This window comes from Microcaecilia unicolor, chromosome 3 (genome assembly GCF_901765095.1).
Source record: "Microcaecilia unicolor chromosome 3, aMicUni1.1, whole genome shotgun sequence".
Lineage (NCBI taxonomy): Eukaryota > Metazoa > Chordata > Amphibia > Gymnophiona > Siphonopidae > Microcaecilia > Microcaecilia unicolor.
In genome coordinates this window covers 71993979-72012964 of record NC_044033.1, presented here as the reverse complement: position 1 = coordinate 72012964, position 18986 = coordinate 71993979, and the positions used below count along the sequence as shown (strand labels likewise).

The 18986-nt window shown below is 45.5% G+C and overlaps 1 protein-coding gene across 1 annotated transcript in view; it reads left to right on the top strand.

Moving 5' to 3' along the window:
• Positions 1-18986, top strand: part of CENPF (centromere protein F) — a 233655-nt gene that overhangs the window by 45191 nt on the left and 169478 nt on the right. Inside the window, exon 6 of the mRNA XM_030196036.1 lies at positions 9934-10136. Coding sequence (XP_030051896.1) covers positions 9934-10136 — 203 coding nt within the window. The remainder of the gene's footprint in view (positions 1-9933; positions 10137-18986) is intronic.

Below are 18986 nucleotides of genomic sequence, written 5' to 3'. Positions count from 1 at the left end.
CAGTGGGGCTGCTGTAAAGCACTGTTACCCAATCCAGGAAAGCATCTTTAACCCATTAGTGCCCAATGTTCCTATATTGTTCCCAAATTTGGGAACATTGAGCACTAATGGGTTAATACCGAATCATTGAAGGACCCAAAACAAGTACTGCCATACCACTTTATCAAATGCCTTCTCCGCGTCCAGGCTGGCCGGAATCACAGCTTCTGACCTCAATTCATCCTCCTGAAACCCACCTGATTTGGATGGATAAGCTGGGGAGGAATCTGCCCAGCCTGGATGCCAGCACATCCGCCATTATCTTAAGACCCTGGTTCAAAAGGGGAGATAGGTCTAAAAGACCCAACCAACTCCAGGTTCTTACTAGGCTTCAGGAGAACTGTAATATAAACATGTTTCAAAGTTGGATTCCTCAGCGACCCTCCAGACCAGTCAAGACGCTTGGGTTATGCACGCCTACCAGCAGAGGGAGACTGAGAACACAAAAACTTAACCAAGTATAAGCCAGCAGCCAACCCCCAAGCAGCCAGTAAATCTCAGTCTCCAGCAGAGGGTAGACGTGCAGCCTGAGCAGTCAGTCTGGTCTGGTAGGATTAGGATTTCTTTGCTTTTAGCACCCTGTACTTAGATTTTGGTGCTTCGGGGAAGCGGTTCCAGTGGGGCTCCCTTTTCCCTTGGGGGGGGGGGGGTGTTACGCCCGTGTTCGGGTCCCTCCCCCTGCTGTACTTTCTTGAGAAGTCAGCCTTGTGCCTCGGCTCCTGTGGTGGCAGGAACCTTGAGAGCCATAGCCCTTGTTAGCATATAGCAACTGGGCTGTTTGTTGTGTGTGTGTGAAAAAAAAAAAAAAAACAGCATTAGTCTGAATCGGAATGCTTTGCTTCTTTGATTTGGGGGCTGACAAGTAGGCCTGTTGAGTTTTGTGTGAAGGAAGGAGAGCTGGGGCGCTTTTGCCGGTTGGTGTGTGTACCGCTTTAATTTTAGCGATGTCGGCAGGAAAAGCGTCACGTTGCCGCTTCTGTGCATGCCGGGAGTAGACGCACCGGGAACTCCGTGCAGGCTTTGCGGGGAGCCAAAGCAGCCTCTCTTCGGTGTTGTCTGCGGAGGTTTCGGGCGTCGGTAAAGGGTTACCTGTGTCTGACTCTCCCTCCGGTGCTGTAGCGGCGGTCCCGATTTTGGCGGGAACCGCCGCCATCTTGGATTTGGACGGCCCGGCGGTTTCTTCACGGCCTGTGGTAGAGAGTCCGGGGCAGAATATTGGTGGGTCTACTGAAGGTTCGGGGGCCATGGGATTTCCTCCGGAGTTCATTTGGTCGATGTTTCAGGCCTGGCAGTCCGGTTCTGCTCAGACAGATCTGCAGAAGGGGGTAGATCCTTTGGTGGCCAAGTGCCCGCGGCTGGATTGGTCAGAGGACCCAGAATTGTTGTTTTTACCTCCCTCAGAAGATGAGGGTAGTCTGCTGGGGGAAGAGTTTCTGGTAGACAATGGTCCTGAGGAGGAGGGGTCCTTACCAGGTGAGGACCCCTCGGTTGTGCGGATCTTTCCTAAGGATGAGCTTCCGGAGCTGATTGATCAGGTAGTGGCTACGCTTAGATTTGATTCTCCTGAGCCTGTGGTAGTGGAGGTTAAGCAGGTAGATCCCTTAGTCAAGGGCATTTGCTGGGCTTCTTGTTCTTTTCCTATGAATAAGGATCTTAGAGATATGGTCTTGCAGGAGTGGTCCTCCCCAGATTTGGCTTGTAGGGTGGTCAGAGCTATGGTGAGACTTTATCCTATTCCCCAAGAGGATAGGGACTCTTTTAAATCCCCTACAGTGGATGTGGTGGTGACGGCGGTTACCAAGGCTACTGCTGTTCTGGCTGATGGGGGGGCTGCCCTTAGAGATCCGCAAGATAGGAAGCTAGAGTCTTTTATTCGGCGAAGTTTTGATCTCTCGGCCTTGTCGCTCCAAGCCGCGCTGTGTGGAGGTTTAGTAGCCCGGGCTTGTTTCCATTGGGCTGAAAAGCTTCTGGATGGCCCGGCTTTTGACAGATCTTCCTTGGTGCAGGAGTTTGCCAAGCTGGAGATGGGATCTTCTTTCCTGGCAGATGCTAGTTATGACTTGCTGAGGGCTTCAGCTCAGAATATGGCTTTGACTGTTGGAGCTCGTCGGGCTCTTTGGCTTCGTGGCTGGACTGCGGATGCGGCGTCTAAATCCAAGGTATGTTCTCTTCCCTTTAAGGGTGTCATGCTGTTTGGGGAAGAGTTGGATAAATTGGTACGTGGCCTTGGAGATGCTAAGATTCCACGGTTGCCAGAATTGCGGCCTAGAGCAGGGGGTCGAGGCATGTCAGGGCGTGCTCGTTTGAGAGATGCACGGCGTTATAGGCCAGGTAGGTTCAGTGTTGCGCCTAGAGGACGATATTTTCAGCGTACTCAGCCCTTTCGTGGAGGTCGTCGAGGAGGGCGAGAGGCATCTGGAGGGGCTCTTTCCTCCGTGCGTGCCTCACAATAAAGGTGTGCGGATCCAACCTCTGGTGCGGGTAGGTGTTCGACTGAGTCAGTTTTATCAGAGGTGGACCCATATCACGACAGATCAGAGGGTTCTCGAAGTAGTACGAGATGGGTACGCCTTAGAGTTCGAGGGCTTTCTGCCAGATTTCTTTCTAGCCTCCCCGTGTCGCTCTCGTCTCGAGGCCAGAGCAATTCGGCAGACTCTCCATCGTTTGATAGATCTGGGGGCCGTAGTTCCCGTTCCGCACTCAGAAAGGGGGACAGGTTGTTATTCGATTTATTTCATGGTCCCCAAAAAGGAGGGTTCTGTCCAGCCTATTTTAGATCTAAAAAGGGTCCATGGGGTGTTGAAGGTCCCCTACTTTCGCATGGAAACGTTGCGTTCGGTCATAGTGGCGGTGCAGTCGGGAGAGTTCCTCACGTCTCTGGATCTGACGGAAGCCTATCTACATATTCCCATCCGGGTGGTTTTCTCCATTTTGCGGTTCTAGGTTTCAGGTTCTCCGGTTCAGAGCCCGCGGGACTGGGCTCTGGAGCAATCGTGAGCCCTTGGGCTGCTGACGAGGAGCGACAGCAGCAGGCAAAACCCACCAACCAACACTGGGTAAGCACACCGGCAGGGACTGCAGGCACTGCCCAGCGAACCGGAACACCTGGACTGGAATCCCCCGGACTGGAGGACACAGGACTGGAACACTGGACTGCAATCCCCCGGACTGGAACACACACCGGACCGGAACACACTGGACTGGAGCACACCAGACTGGAACACACACCGGACTGGAGCACACTGGACTGGTCCCCCGGATTGGAGGACACAGGACTGGAACACGGGACTGGAGCACGCTGGACTGGTCCGCACAGCTTCACCTGTGCTTAGCTACTAAGCCCCCCAGGAGTTGAGCTTCTGGGTTCGAGTAGCCGACAGGACTTAACTGGATACCGGGTGACATAGGGACCAGGACTGGAAACAGAAGTGCTCCTAACCCTAAACTGATCTACGTGCTCCCAAGCCCTAAACCAGCAGGAGTGTTCCTAACAGTAAACTGACAAAAGGACTTCCTAAGCCCTATACTAAACAGGAGCTCCTAATCCCTGCTCAAGAATGGAACTTCCTAAGCCCTAAACTAACAGAGCAGGGAACTAAACACAAAGCTAACACAGGTGCTACTAAGCACCAAGCTACAAGCAGAGCTTTACACTAATAAGCTGAACACAGAACTAACCAGCTACCTAAGCACTGCTCTAGCAAGCTAGATACAACTAACAAGGTGCTTTCCAAGCACTACTCTGGCAAGCAACCAGAAGAGCTCCTAGCACTAAAAGGGAAGACAGGGGAGCCACAAGGAAAAAGAAGGGAAGCTAACACATAAGCCAAAAGTGATTCTAAATCACCAAACACCAACAGCAAAGACTGCAATGCTCCCAATAGCACAATCCCAGAAGTACTTCTAACAGCAAACTCTGCAGTGTTCCTAACAACACCAAACCCTGAAGTACTTCTATCAACAACAGAGCTTCCAAAGCCCTACACACAGCAATGCTTCCAAAACCAAGAGGGAAAAGCAGGAAAGCTAAACACACAAACACCAGAGCACACTGCACTAACACTAACCTGGCCCTTAGCAAAAGCAAGCAGGGAAACTAGACACAACGTCAGAAGTGCACACTGCACCACCCTACCTACAGCAAACACCACTGTTGCAAAGGCTCTGAAGGAAACAAGACCACTTCCTTATCAAGGCCCTCCCTGATGATGTCACACTCCCTAGACCTAGGCAAAAGCACACTGACCCAGAGAGGCCCAACCCACACCAATGCAAAACCGTGAAACACTTGAAGCCAGTATACCCAAATAGAGTTAGAGCAACTCAGACTACCCACACAGGTGCAGTATAGTGAAACAATTAGAGCCCTGCTGCTGGAAGCTGCCAGCACAGAGAGACAGAGCCAGCTCAGAAAGGACAGAGAAAGAAACAGAAGCCAGCTAAGAAGCTGACTCCCAGGAAAGAGGTAAGTTTGAGAGGGGTTCAGACCCCAATCATAACACTAGGACAGCATTTTCAATTTTGTGCTCTGCCGTTCGGTTTGGCTATGGCGCCTCGTACCTTTTCTAAGGTTATGGTGGTCGTGGCGGCGGCTTTGAGAAAGCAAGGAGTATTAGTTCATCCGTATCTCGACAATTGGCTAATTCGAGCGAAGTCCCAACAGGAGAGTGTGGAGGCAACCGCGAAGGTAGTTTCCTTCTTGGAGTCGCTCGGCTTGGTGGTGAACGTGGTCAAGAGTCATCTAGTTCCGTCTCAATCTCTGGAGTATTTGGGAGTTCGATTTGACACGTTGAAGAGCCGGGTGTTTTTATTGTCAGTTCGGATTGCCAAGATACAGGCGTTAATTCGTCAATTTTGTTCCAAGCGGTTTCCGTCAGCTCACTCTTATCTTCAGATATTGGTGCTCATAGCGGCATCGATAGAGGTGGTGCCTTGGGCCAGGGCTCACATGAGACAGTTACAGTCGGTGCTGTTGGATCGTTGGTCTCCTCAGACTCAGAGCTTGGAAGAAAGACTGTTCTTGCCGGGAGCGGTTCGTCTCAGCCTGTGGTGGTGGCTCCATACGCCGAATCTGGAGAGAGGCATGCCCTTGGATCCTCTGGACTGGATTGTTCTGACCACAGACGCCAGTCTGGCAGGTTGGGAGGCACATTGTCTCAGAAAGGTGGCCCAGGGCCGCTGGTCGTCGTCGGAGGCCTTATGGTCCATCAATCGGCTAGAAACTCGGGCGATCCGGTTAGCTCTACAGGCCCTTCAGTATCTCCTCAACGGCAAGGCAATTTGAGTTCTGTCCGACAACGCCACGGCGGTCGCTTACGTAAATCATCAGGAGGGCACAAAGAGTCGGGAGGTTGCCGAAGAGACGGCGGAGTTAATGCGTTGGGCAGAACTTCATCTGCAGGGTCTCGGCAGGTCATGTGGCCGGAGTGGACAACGTCAGTGCGGACTTTCTGAGCAGGCACACGTTAGATCCAGGAGAGTGGTCGCTACATCGTCCGCTGTTCCATCGCCTAGTGATGGAGTGAGGACTCCCGAAGATAGATCTCATGGCAATATCCACCAATGCTCAAGTGCCCAGGTTTATCAGCCGGCGGCGGGATCCGAGGTCCGAGGGGATCGACGCTCTGGTGCTTCCATGGCCTCCTCATCAACTGTTGTATATGTTTCCTCTTTGGCCCCTAGTAGGGCGGGTAGTTCAAAGAATAGAGCGGTACTTAGGTACGGTGATTCTCGTGGCTCAGAATTGGCCTTGTCATCTGTGGTGCGGCGATCTAGTGCATCTGGCGATAAGAGGTCCCCTGAGGTTGGAAAAGCCGGTGGTGTTAGTGCACGGTCCAATCGTAATGCCCGATCCGTCTCCATTCTCGCTTATGGCCTGGCTGTTGAAAGGGACAGGTTGAAGAAGAAAGGTTTTTCACCTAGAGTAATTGATACTATTTTCGTGTGATTGACAGATTAGTGGTATTAGTATTTCTGTGTTGCTATAGCTGATAGGACTCTGAATTTGGAACTTTGGTGTTTCTGAAGTTCTGTTGTATTTTCCTCTGGATTTCAGAGAAGGACCGCAGCGCTGTGGCGTTCGGTTAGTAGAAGCACGTTTCCATGGTTTGTTTCTGAGTGCAGGGTTTTTTGACCTTTTGGGGTTGTAGTTTATTTTTGGTTTGGTTGTGTTCTGCTTTAAGGATTTACTGGCTGCTTGGGGGCTGGCTGCTGGCTTATACTTGGTTAAGTTTTTGTGTTCTCAGTCTCCCTCTGCTGGTAGGCGTGCATAACCCAAGTGTCTTGACCGGTCTGGAGGGTCTAGAGGAAAGAAAATTAGCAGGTAAGACCTAATTTCACCTTCATGACCTGAGTTTCCCTAATGAGTTACACATATGAATGGAAGGTGGAATAAGAGTATCTTGGAGGATTTTATTTAATTCTGTGCCCTATTATTTGCATTCCGGTGCATTGTCTGTGTATAGATAGCAATGTGTGCTGGGGCTCCCCCCCAATAGTTTGCAGTATCCTGTGATTTATTCCTTGTGAGCTTTCCCTATTTGCTGTTGGCTCAGAGCTAAGGCTGACCCTCCTTCTCTGCCCCTGTGGGCAGTGTGAGAAATCCCAGTCTTGCTAGCATGCTTTTGTGATCAGCAGCTGTTCTATGGGTCGATCTCTCCTTTATCAACTGTAATTCCATCAAGATTTTGTCACCATTTCCCCAAGTCATTCCCCTTTTATTTACCCTGAGTTTCTCCGCCTTATTTCCTTTGAGTGTTACATCTTTTCCTCTCAGTTGGGCTGAGGTTCTGGCCATCTCCTTGCCTCTGGGGTGGCTAAATACAGACTCTATGTGCAGAAGACAACAATTCTCTTCTAAGCAACTGAACTGTAAGTTGGATTTTCTTTGTTCTACAATAAAGAAGATTTGATTAAGAATTGAGAGTCTACCAGTAAAGCTTCTACTTGGAGATGGCTGTTTAAGTTACACTATACATTTGCCTAGAACAGTACACAGGGCCCATCTCCCTGTCTTCCACTTGAATTTTCTTCTGGGATCTTCCTTTTTGCTTTTCTTCAGGGTTCTGGTCCGAGTACCCCAGACTCCTTAGAATGTGATGGTTTTCTTTTTAGATTGTTTGTGGCCTAGTAGTTCCCCCTTTTTCTGTTCCAGGTCAGTTTGAAACAATCATATTTTTCTCCTATTTTAATAGGCCATCTTTGACACTATTTTTAGTTTGGTCAGTGCAGCAACAGCCCTGAGGGCAGGGACCCTCCTTTATGGCAATATTTAGCACTAACATTGAACCACTGGGTTAGCTTGGTGGTTTTCTTTTGATTGAAATTAAATATAATCATCTGTAACTTGTCTACTGATCTTTGCCTCCCTGTATATAAACAGATTAACATGCAACACACTATTTATTTTAATTGTTCAATAAATATTCCTATTTTTTTTTTTTTGTGGTGGGGTGGTCCTAATGAGAGTGCTAACGACATTGCCATCCACGTGAAATCTGATTTTGGAAGCCATGGTTTATCTGTATTCATAGAGATCTCTTTTTTTCTTGGCCCTCTGATTTGGAGCCTCGAGTCAACTATAATGTATGAAAAATTAAAAATTTAATAAAAAAATATTAGATTGCAGTAGCTGCTACATAAGCTGTTAAAAGGCAGGGAAAGTCCCTTTTTTTTTAACCAGCAGTTAATATTGGCATTTAAGGTGCCCATTCTCAAATTGCTTGTATTTCTGTAAAGTTAAAAGGTACTTTTTACCTGTCTGTTTTTGCACAAGTTTTTAAAGGAAAGATTTGTTTGTTCACTTTGAAAATTGCTATGTGCGCAAAGTACTTTTATACATTATGGAGGTAGCTCTGTAAGGAGCCTAGTTTTAGGTAGCAAGGATGCGCATAAATGCTGGGAAAAAACGCGCTGAGTGCTATTCTATAAACTTCGCCTAAAGTTAGGAATGGGCTATAGAATACACATAGCGACCCATCCCTGTGACAAAAATTTAGGCGTGACCATTTACACCAGCTAAAACCTGGTGTAAACACCTGTGCCTAACTTAGGCACAAGTGGCCTAGTGGTTAGGGTGGTGGACTTTGGTCCTGGGGAACTGAGGAACTGAGTTCGATTCCCGGCACAGGCAGCTCCTTGTGACTCTGGGCAAGTCACTTAACCCTCCATTGCCTGCCGCATTGAGCCTGCCATGAGTGGGAAAAAGTGCGGGGTACAAATGTAACAAAAAAAAAAAAGTGCATGTAATTTTTTATTAGACATATTCTATAACAGTTTGTGTAATTTTTAGGAATGCCTGTGACCCTAGCATGACCATATCCCCTTTTGAGATCTGTGTATTAGAATTTACATTCACCACATTACAGAATATGCTTAGAAAGTTGCGCGTGTAAATTCTAATTAGTGCCAATAATTGCTTGTTAGTGGCCAATTATTCGCACTGATAGGCTTGTTAAACAATTGTTGCGTGTGCAAATTGGCTACACAGCCAATTTGCACGTGCAGCTTTAGTCACCATAGAATCTGGGGTTAAAAGTACACATGTTGTGGAATCCTCCCTGTTTAAAGTTTTAACAAGTTTAGTGGTAAGCAATTTTCAGACATATCTTTTACCCAGGTAAATCATTACTTACTTGAGGAAAACTACTTTTGAAAAATTGCCCTCTACAGTTTTCAGTTTGGAACTCAAAAAGCAGAGAGAAAAATACGTGGAGGGGCATAATTGAGTTTTCCTGAGGACGGCCTCGCAGGATGTCCCTGCGAAGGGGTGGGGAAACCCGTATTATCAAAACAAGATGGGCGTCCATCTTTCGTTTCGATAATATGGTCGGGGACGCCCAAATCTCAACATTTAGGTCGACCTTAGAGATGGTCGTCCCCGGTTTTCAGCGATAATGGAAACCGAGGATGCCTATCTCTTTAAGACCAAATGCAAGCCCTTTGGTCGTGGGAGGAGCCAGCATTCGTAGTGCACTGGTCTCCCTGACATGCCAGGACACCAACGGGGCACCCTAGGGGGCACTGCAGTGGACTTCAGAAATTGCTCCCAGGTGCATAGCTCCCTTACCTTGTGTGCTAAGCCCCCCCAACCCCCCCCCCCCCCCAAAAAAAAAAAAAACCTACCCCCCACAACTGTACACACTACCATAGCCCTAAGGGGTGAAGGGGGACACCTACATGTGGGTTTTGGAGGACTCGCTGTTTCCTCCACAAACGTAACAGGTAGGGGGGTATGGGCCTGGGTCGCCAGTCTGACGTTCATTGCAGTACCTACTAAAACTGCTCCAGGGGCCTGTATACTGCTGTCAGGGAGCTGGGTATGACACTTGAGGCTGGCATAGAGGCTGACAAAAAATATTTTTAAAGTTTTTTTTTTTTTTTAGGGTGGGAGGGGGTTAGTGACCACTGGTGGAGTAAGGGGAGGTCATCCCTGATTCCCTCTGGTGGTCATCTGGTCAGTTTGGGCACCTTTTTGAGGCTTGGTTGCAAGACGCCCTTCTTTTTTCCCATTATCGACCGAGGACGCCCATGTGTTAAGCATGCCCCAGTCCCGCCTTTGCTACGCCTCCGACACGCCCCCGTGAACTTTGGTCGTGCCCGTGACGGAAAGCAGTTGAGAACGCCCAAAATCGGCTTTCAATTATGCCGATTTGGGCGACCCTGGGAGAAGGACGCCCATCTCCCATTTGTGTCTAAAGATGGGTGCCCTTCTCTTTTGAAAATAAGCCTGCTAGTGTACCTGAATGTAACTTGCTTTGAGCTCCAACTGAAAAAAGGTATTAGCTAAATCCAAAAGCCCCCCTTTTCAGTTTTTAATTAAAATACTCCATAGGTTTTTTGAAACTAAAAAGTGAGAGCAAAAGTTGAAGACTATTGTGGTTTGTGTTGTTAAAGAATTAAAATCCAGAGTGAATGAGCTTGAACTTTGCCTGCAAGTTCAAGAGAAGGATCTTAAGAATCACTTGAAGAAGATGCAAGAACTACAGCACCTGCTGGAGAAAGCCCAGGTAGAACTGACAGAGAAAGAAAAGGCTCTAACCAAAAGCCGAGAAGAAGTGGTTAGGACAAGTGCACAGTTTGAACAAATTGCCTCCAAGGTAAGGTCTTATACTAGACAAGTTTTATAGGTCATATCTGCACTATTAAAATGGTAAATATTGCAGGAAAGATCACAAGATGTAAGAGATTGATTTAGTATTGTCCTGAATTTCCTAAGTGTATATCCCTATTGGAAAACACAAGCCCACTTTGCTAGAGGAATCCATAGATTGATTGGGTAATTTAAGCTACAAATGGTCTGTTTTGGCCATGTGGGATTGCCTTTTTTCCTGCTTTCTTTCATCATAAAATATCATGTGACCCTTTACATGCTCTATTATTAGCCTCATGTTCATTTTCCACTTATCAGTTCTTGTCGTAACAAGAAAAAGACTTAGAAGGTTAAAGATGAGTGCTAATAGAGTCGTAGATTGAAGAGAGATAGGATAAAAGAAATGGCAGGCTTGAATGACAATTTATCAGTTGAAACATATGATGACAATTCTACAACTTAGCGTCTTGATTTAGGCGTTAGTGTCAGTTCTATAATGGCACTTAGGGGTGCCTAAGTCATTATAGAATACTAGTGCAAACCCCCATTGGTGTGCCAAAACTTAGGCACAACTCCTTACACCATGTCAATGGCAGGTGTTAATGTATATGCCTAAGTGATACTGATGGTATTCTCTAAGTTACACACAACCAATCCAAGGGAGAAAATCCTTCCACAAGCGAATACCAGTCGGACAAAGTCCAAGATAAGCCAAAAGGCTCAGCTTATTCCTTGAGAGCAGTAGGTGTATACACAATGCCAGCTGTGCATGCAGTATACTGGATGCACATGACAACCGATTCACAATACAGGTCATGTTTCTACACTTATGCCTTCATTAGATAACATTGGAACCCCTTTGAGAGGAAAGATACCTTCCCATCCCCATAGGATACATCAATGCACGATCAGTACTAAACAAGCAGAAATCATTAAAGACTGGATTGTGGCTGAAAAACTAGGACTAATCTTTATTACGAAAACGTGGCTATGCTCAAAAGAGAACCCAATCCTAAACGAGTTATGTCCCCCTGGTTACAAAATAATACATCATACCAAAGATAAGAAAAAGGGTGGAAGAATAGCAGTAATATACAAATCCTTTTTCAAAACAGAAACAGTGTCAAAACTTGTAGCTCCACACCTAGAAATAACCACTCTGAAATAACAGATGAATCACTAACGGACGATCTATGCATTATATTATTCTACAGACCACCAGGAGTTCCAACAGGACTTCATAGACTTATCTCAAACACATGCCTGACATTTTCCAATACAGTACTCATAGGGGACACCAACCTACACTTGGACGATAGGGAAAATGAAAACACCAAAGAATGCAAAGAAATACTGAAACTATGGGATTTTACTATTCCTACAGTAACCAAAACTCATGAAAAGGACATGCGATTGACATATTAGCCTACAGATTTAATGCAAATCAAACCTTAAAAATGGAAGACCTCAGCTGGTAAGAAATACCATGGTCTGATCATCACAGATTGAACCTAATAAACTGGAAAGAAACCTTATCACAACCCAAGAAAACAACAACCTAATACGAAACCAGAGGCAAGATCAATGGTGTAGATTTGTGGGAGAAAATCCAATTCAGCACTAAAAACCTATTAAACCATAGTCTTCATCACAACCTGGGATGAACAATGCAAAATTGTGTTAGATTACATTGCCCCATTAAACAAAAAGAAATGCAGAACAAAATCATCTTCGTGGTTCAATGAGGATTTAAAAAAGTGAAAAGTCATTACAGAAAACTAGAACGAAGAAGGCTCAAACACAAAACTGAAGAAGCAAAACTGGAATGGAATAAAGCAAACATAAGACATGCCAAGTGGCACCACTACAGAGAACAATTAGGTACAGACTCCAAGTGGCACCACTACAGAGAACAATTAGGTACAGACTATAGAAACACAAAAACTTCTACAAAATAGCACATAACCTACTTGACACAACTCCTGTGGCATTGCAGATTGAAACAACCCCATCCACGCAAGACCTAGCTAAATACTTTGAGAACAAGATCGCAGACCTAAGGAAGGTGCAAACATGAGACAGAGGAAACCCAGACACATGCATAGAGGAAATGGAGTACAACACGAAGGTAAAGTAGTGTCCAGAATCTGGACATCATTCACTCCTCCCACATTCAACACCATTAATCCATAAAAAAATTCTCAACAGCAGCCTGTGTACTAGACAACTGCCCTACCTACCTGATGAAAGAAGCCCCTGCACATTTCATAGACCAAATCTGGACACACATCATACATGTTTTCCAATGGAGCATTCCCTACAGAAAAGAGCAGGATAGTCCTAACTGATCCCAAAGAACACGGAAAAAAGCAAAACTGAAAAATCAAACTGGAGACCGGCTGCATCCACACCCCTGACGACCAACATCATGGAAGGCATAGTAGCCAAGCAGCTCATGGAATACCTAAACCATTTCTCCATACTCCATGAATCTCAATTTGTTTTCCAGTCAAACCACAGCACAGAAGCAACACTAATAACACTACTAGCCAACTTTAAAAGAGAGATCAGCACAGGCAGGAAGATCTTACTGCTACAGTTTGACCTATCCATTGCTTTTGATATGGTTAATCACAAAATCCTGGTAAGACTTATGGACAAAATCAGTATTGGAGGAGAAGTACTAAAATGTTTCAAGGGATTCTTGACTTCCAGCTCCTACAAAGTAAAGATGGGTACCACATTATCCTTCCTATGGACGGCAGAATGCGGAGTCCCACAAGAATCACCGATATCCCCTATACTCTTCAACATGATAATGACCCCACTAGCCAGCAATCCATTCATCTAAGTGGACGATGTATCGATCTACTTCGCTTTTGACAATGACACAAAAGAAATTGAAACCAAAATAAACCAAGGAGTAAACATTCTAGAATCCTGGGCATCTGCATTCAAACTAAAATTAAGTAAAGAAAAACCCCCAATTCCTAATACTCACATCCACTTACTGCAAGGACACCTTCTCCAGCATCACTGTAAATGGGTTCACCTACCCAATATCTGACAACATGAATGTCCTAGGGATTACTCTTGATAGAAATATATTCTTCGAACAGCAAACAACGAATGTAGTCACGAAAATATTCCAAACAATGTGGAAACTCAAATGCATTAGAGGATATTTCCCAATGCTAGTGCAAACACTAACCTTAGCACACCTAGACTACTGCAACAGAATCTGTGCTGGATGCAAAGAAACGACTCTGTAAAAGCTACAAATGGTACAAAACACTGCCGCTCAGCTGATTTATGGCAAATCCTGCTTCGACAGAGCCACCCCACTAATCCTAGCATTACATTGGCTCCCAGTAAAAGCTCAAATAACATTCAAGCTATGCACACTAGCATACAGAATTATTTTTTGCCTATCCTCGGGTTTCATGACTGACCTACTAACTCTACCAACATGCAACATCAGCAAGGAATCAAGGAACTACCTAACACTCCACTTTCACAACTGCAAGGGTCTACGCTACCTATCAGTTCACTTGTCAAGCTTCACATATATATGCAAGCAGAGCTGGAACTTACTAACAGAGACCCTAAGAAATATAAACAACTACCTGACGTTCTGTGAACAGATCAAAGCCGCCTTCTTCAAAAAAATTCTTCTACGAAGATTCAGGAAATCACCAAAATAGACATATCAACCTTAATGTACCCTGTTAACTTGGTTTCTCACCACTAATTAGAACTCTATCTTCTCCTCTATTTATTTCCCTCCCCTAACTATCATCCCTCCAACTGTCAATCTCGCAAATAAATCAATTCATATCCCTACCTCATCAACAGACAACTTCATCAAATGTAACAACATTTTACTCTGTAAGCCACATTGAAACAATGCAAATTGGAAAATGTGGGATATAAATGCTTATATAACAAAAACAAATCAAGGGATCTCATTAAAAATATGAAAATACAAATTACAAAACGTGCCATAAAAATTAAACCAAATGTATGTAGCAATGAAAAAAGTATAAGAAACAGAGTGGGTGTGATATTGATTAGATGGGAAAGTGCATAAAACAAGAAGTGAAATACGATAAAGTTGAGAAATATGAAAAAATAAGATAAACAATAGAAAACCAAAGTCAGACAAGATCCCTAGCTGAGTGTTAAACAAAATTAAGCCCCTCAATATATATAGAGTGTGTAAAAGCAAATGGACGTGGGATTTATGCCCTGAAATTAACTACCACTCAAACTACATGGTGTGTTATTTAGTTCCTTATATTTCACTTCCTGACGACCGACTGAATTTGCCCCATTACTTCTTATATGCATTCTATGATGTATTCTTTAAATGTAACTCTATTTTATTTCTTTTCTTTTATGTTTATATTGTAAGCCACATTGAATCTGAGTTCCACTTGGGCTAATTTGGGATAGAAATGCTATAAATAAAGACATATCTATGTATATCTATGTGATGAACAAAACTGTGCTGAAAAAACACAACTACCTGTCAGTGCTGCAACCATTAGGACTCACTGCGAGCTGCAAGGACCTCAGGTGACTCAATACAAGGCATCAAAGAGCTTAGCTGTGGTGAGAAACAACAAGAAAAAATAGTGTGAATAGTGATCTAGTACAATCCTAACCAAATCATTGGGTTGCCAAAGTTTAAAGTGTGAAAGTACAGCTAAGCAAAGCGCTATCAAGAAAAGAGAAAATCGGAAACTTTCCCCGATATTAGTTGACTGTCTGTACGGTCAGAAAGTAACATTTCGGAGGCAGAATTTGTATTAAACCCTTGGAACTTAAAAACCATATTACACCTAAATGATGAGTGACGTAGTCAAATTAATGCAAATATTAAATGAGTTGTCCATGTGAGCAAAAGGAAAACATACCCATTCCTCAGCGACCCTCCAGACCGGTCAAGACGCGTGGGTTATGTACTCCTACCAGCAGAGGGAGACTGAGAAAACACTGAGCTTTTGGCTACTGTATATATAACCTGTGCTGTACACCCACTAGCCAGTATTTTCTCAGTCTCAGCAGAGGTAGAAGGACAGCCTGTGCAGCCTTCACTGGTCTGGTGAGGTAGTTTTGCTCATAGGATAGGATAATTGGGGTTTTTTCTTCCATATTTGTCCATTCTGTGTCTCCCTGTACGTGACTACAAAAAGAAAAAAAAAAGTGTGCTTCGGGGTCCTGGGTCCGGTGGGGCCCAGTATTTCCCCTGGGGTGTTACACCTGTGTTGCGGGTCCCTCCCCCTGTGCTGCTCTCCATTTCTGAGTAAGTGGCAGCTCTGTGCCTCGGCTGCTTTCTCTATACTGTAGCCTTGAATGCCTCACAATTTTCAGCTGCCAGAAGTGTTCTGTGTCTTTAAGGACCCTTTATTATTTATTTGGTGCGGAACGGACAGGGAGTTCGGTTCCTTGCACTAGTCAGGAGAGCAGTGAGTTTTTTTTCTTCAAACAGAGAAGTTGGCGCGGAGTCGGGTCAGTGTTTTATTTCATTATGACCGGCAAGCTTCTTCGATGTCGCGCCTGTTCGCGGCAGGGGTTAGAGACGGTGGGCGGTCAGTGTCGACTTTGCGGTGAGCCTAAACAGTCGACTTCAGCTCCCCCCGTGTTGGCTGCGGAAGTTCCGACGGGATCGATGGTCTCTGTGTCAGCAGGAGCGCAGGCAGGCTCGATGTCGGCGGTTTCAGTTTCGGCGGGAACGGCTGCCATTTTGAATCAAGCATGATCCGCAGATTCGCCGATTGTGGGGCCAGCCTCCTCCGTTTTAGTGCAGAAAGTTCCCTCTGAGGTCTCAGGAGGTGTTGGGTTTCCTCCGGAGTTTGTGTGGACCCTGTTCCAAGCCTGGAAGTCGGGCCCTCCCCAATTAGAGGAGGGTGCTGGATCTATACTGCCTAAGAGACCAAGGTTAGAATGGTCAGAAGAGATAGGGGGACGGTGACGTCACGCTGTAAGATGGCGGCGTGAGTGATCAGCTCTGCATGCCCAACGAAAGCGTTATATACAGCGATTTTGGTGATCGAATCTCCCCAAGTTTGATCGATTAAGATATCAGAAGCGCTGGTGAGGAATCATAATGGTGGGGAAAGAGCCTCGCAAATCATTGAAAGCATTCACTTATCAGACGCAGTCGGAGAGAAATAAGATGGCGGCCGGGCCTAGACCTGCACAGACTGAAAGCAGCAGGCGGGAGGCAGAGAGGAGCGAGATGGCGGGAGAAGGCGATCTCTCAGCGAAAGAGAAATGGGAGCAAGATTTAGATAAATCTTTTACAGAGGAGCAATGGGAAGGGTCATTTTAATGTTTGTTTAAAGTATCTGTTGCCAGCAATTTGGTTGAAAATGGCTTTAAGATCTTTTACCGATGGTACTATAAACCAGTGAACCTCCAGAAAATGTTTCTCCTGGATTTGTGCTGAAGACAATGTGGAGAGCGAGGGACATTCATGTATGGTGGACATGCCCAGTTGTACAGTTTTATTGGGCCCTGGTAATGGACAATCTCCAGGAAATCTTGAGGGTCACTTATCCACTCCTAGCAGAACATTGTTTATTGCACCATAAACCAATCACAGTCCCTCATCATAAACTGGCCATATTGTTGTTTACGGCTAGTAAACTGGTTATCGCACAGGCTTGGAAACAGGTTGACCTATCTCCTAGGCCTTGAGTCTTGCAGAAGCTGGACTGTATTTTTCAATTATCTAAGCTTACAGCCTTGTGCCATGGAAAATTGACCAAATTTTATGACATTTGGCAAATTTATGAACAGTGAAAGACAAAATCTCAGTTCCCCTCTTCATAAGAGATACCATTTTTGCTTTGTAAGGCTGGCTCTGGGACATGACATGTACACACCACTGTTGTCAGAGGTGGAAGGAGGCTTATTGGGGGGGGGGGGGGTGGATTCAAGTGAATACATTGTTCTTGTATACTGGCTTTATTTCAATAAAGGAACAATAATTGGAAAAAAAAAAGAATACATGCTGCATCAGGGGCATAAAATACCATTTGGTGCAAATCTAAATACCCCTGAGGCAGGCCTTTGGGCCGAAACACGGCCATGTCGGGTCATTTTTTTATGCGAATAAACAATTTTCTTGGTATCCTCATTCATTCTCCTCACTTTTTTGTCTTATATCGCAAATCTAAATACTCCACCAACATTGATCAGTGTGTATCCTCCTGGGTCTGTTACTATTATTATTATTATTATTATTATTTTTATAAATCATCTTTATTGGAGTTCTCAACAAAGCAATAAAGTTGTAAAAGCAAACACTCTGCCACAACTATGACAACACAGATAACACAAAATATGTAACAATCATAATTCCACCAGTGCGAGCTCTCCAGTAACAATTTTCTATTTTACTCCACCCTCCACCAACCCTCCCACCCACTAAAACCCCCCAACCCCCAGCGAACCCCCTGAGGTATGACAATCTCTAACAGTCCCTCCAGCTCATGCCGAATAAAGATAGCAAAGGAGAACAAAGAAAAAAGAAAGGAGAAGACAGGGCATGGCAATACAGCAGCACAACCCCCCCCCCCCCCCCCCCCAGTACACCATTAAGGCATCGCCATCCCAAAGTGATACCCCTATAAAATTCCTCATGTATTAAGAAGTATGCTACTCTCTTGATGCGAAAGTCGGGTCCAATAAGGTTCCCAGATATCCTAAAAAGATTTCCACTGTCGTTCAGAATCAGCAGACACCATTCTTCGTTCAAAAAGCACTAGATCAAACATCATCGTTTTCCACATAGTTAGTTGTGGTGCTTTCCGCATGCGCCAGTGCACTAAAATTGCCTTTTTCGCTGTCATCAAGGCTTGCCAAGAATATGCGTTGGGCCCCCGACTCTACCTGCAAATGCGCCCCCTCAAGAAACAGGAAATCCCCAGGGTGAGTCCGAATTGGCCTTCCAGTGCAAAGGGATAAGAACCTACCCGTGCCCGAACACATGCCCAAAACATATGCCCCAGAGTGGCTCTGTCTAAGCCACATTTAGGACATCTTCCTGAGTCTGCAAAGCCAGCCCTAAAGGCCCTCCATGGCGCAATATACATTCTCATCAGGAATTTATATTCCTGTTCTCGATGTAATTCGTTTATCGAGGTTTTCACTATGTTATCACGAAATGTTTGGAGCACCTCCTCTGTCACACTGCTTTGCAAATCCTCCATCCACGCCTCAGCCACTCCCTGCAACGATACCAATGACCGAATCTCATAAAGCATGTTAACATAGTGGCTCAATCTGGGATGCCCCTGTGCCTCCAATCGTAAGCTCTCTGTAACTTGCTGGGCAAATACTCCTCCAAGCGACCCCACTGGCAGAGAAGAGACATAATGCCGCATTTGCAAGTACAGAAAGATATCTGAATGCTCGAGGCCCCATCTCTCACACAAGCTCAGAAAAGAAGTCATTTTACCCTCCGCATCAAGCAAATCCCCCACCCTCTTTATAACCTTCCCTCTACCTGCACTCCAAAGCCCTCGTCTTCCCACTCCAGGTTGAAAGTCCAAGTTCCCCTCCAGGGGCAAAAAAGGTGTGACGTTGCTATTTCCCTGAAAGACCTTACATAAAGCTCTCCAAACAGTCCTTATATATCTCCAAACAACATGCTGCTTGTCATCTCCAGCCAGACACGCAGCCCTAGCATGTAACATGTATATTGGCAACACCGGCCACATGCAGCCAACCTCTACATTCAACGGCGTAAATCCTGACACTCCCAACATCCAGTCCCTGATATGCCGCATACCACAACTCAGGTTATATTGCCTCAGATCCATAAGGCCCATACCCCCCTTGGACC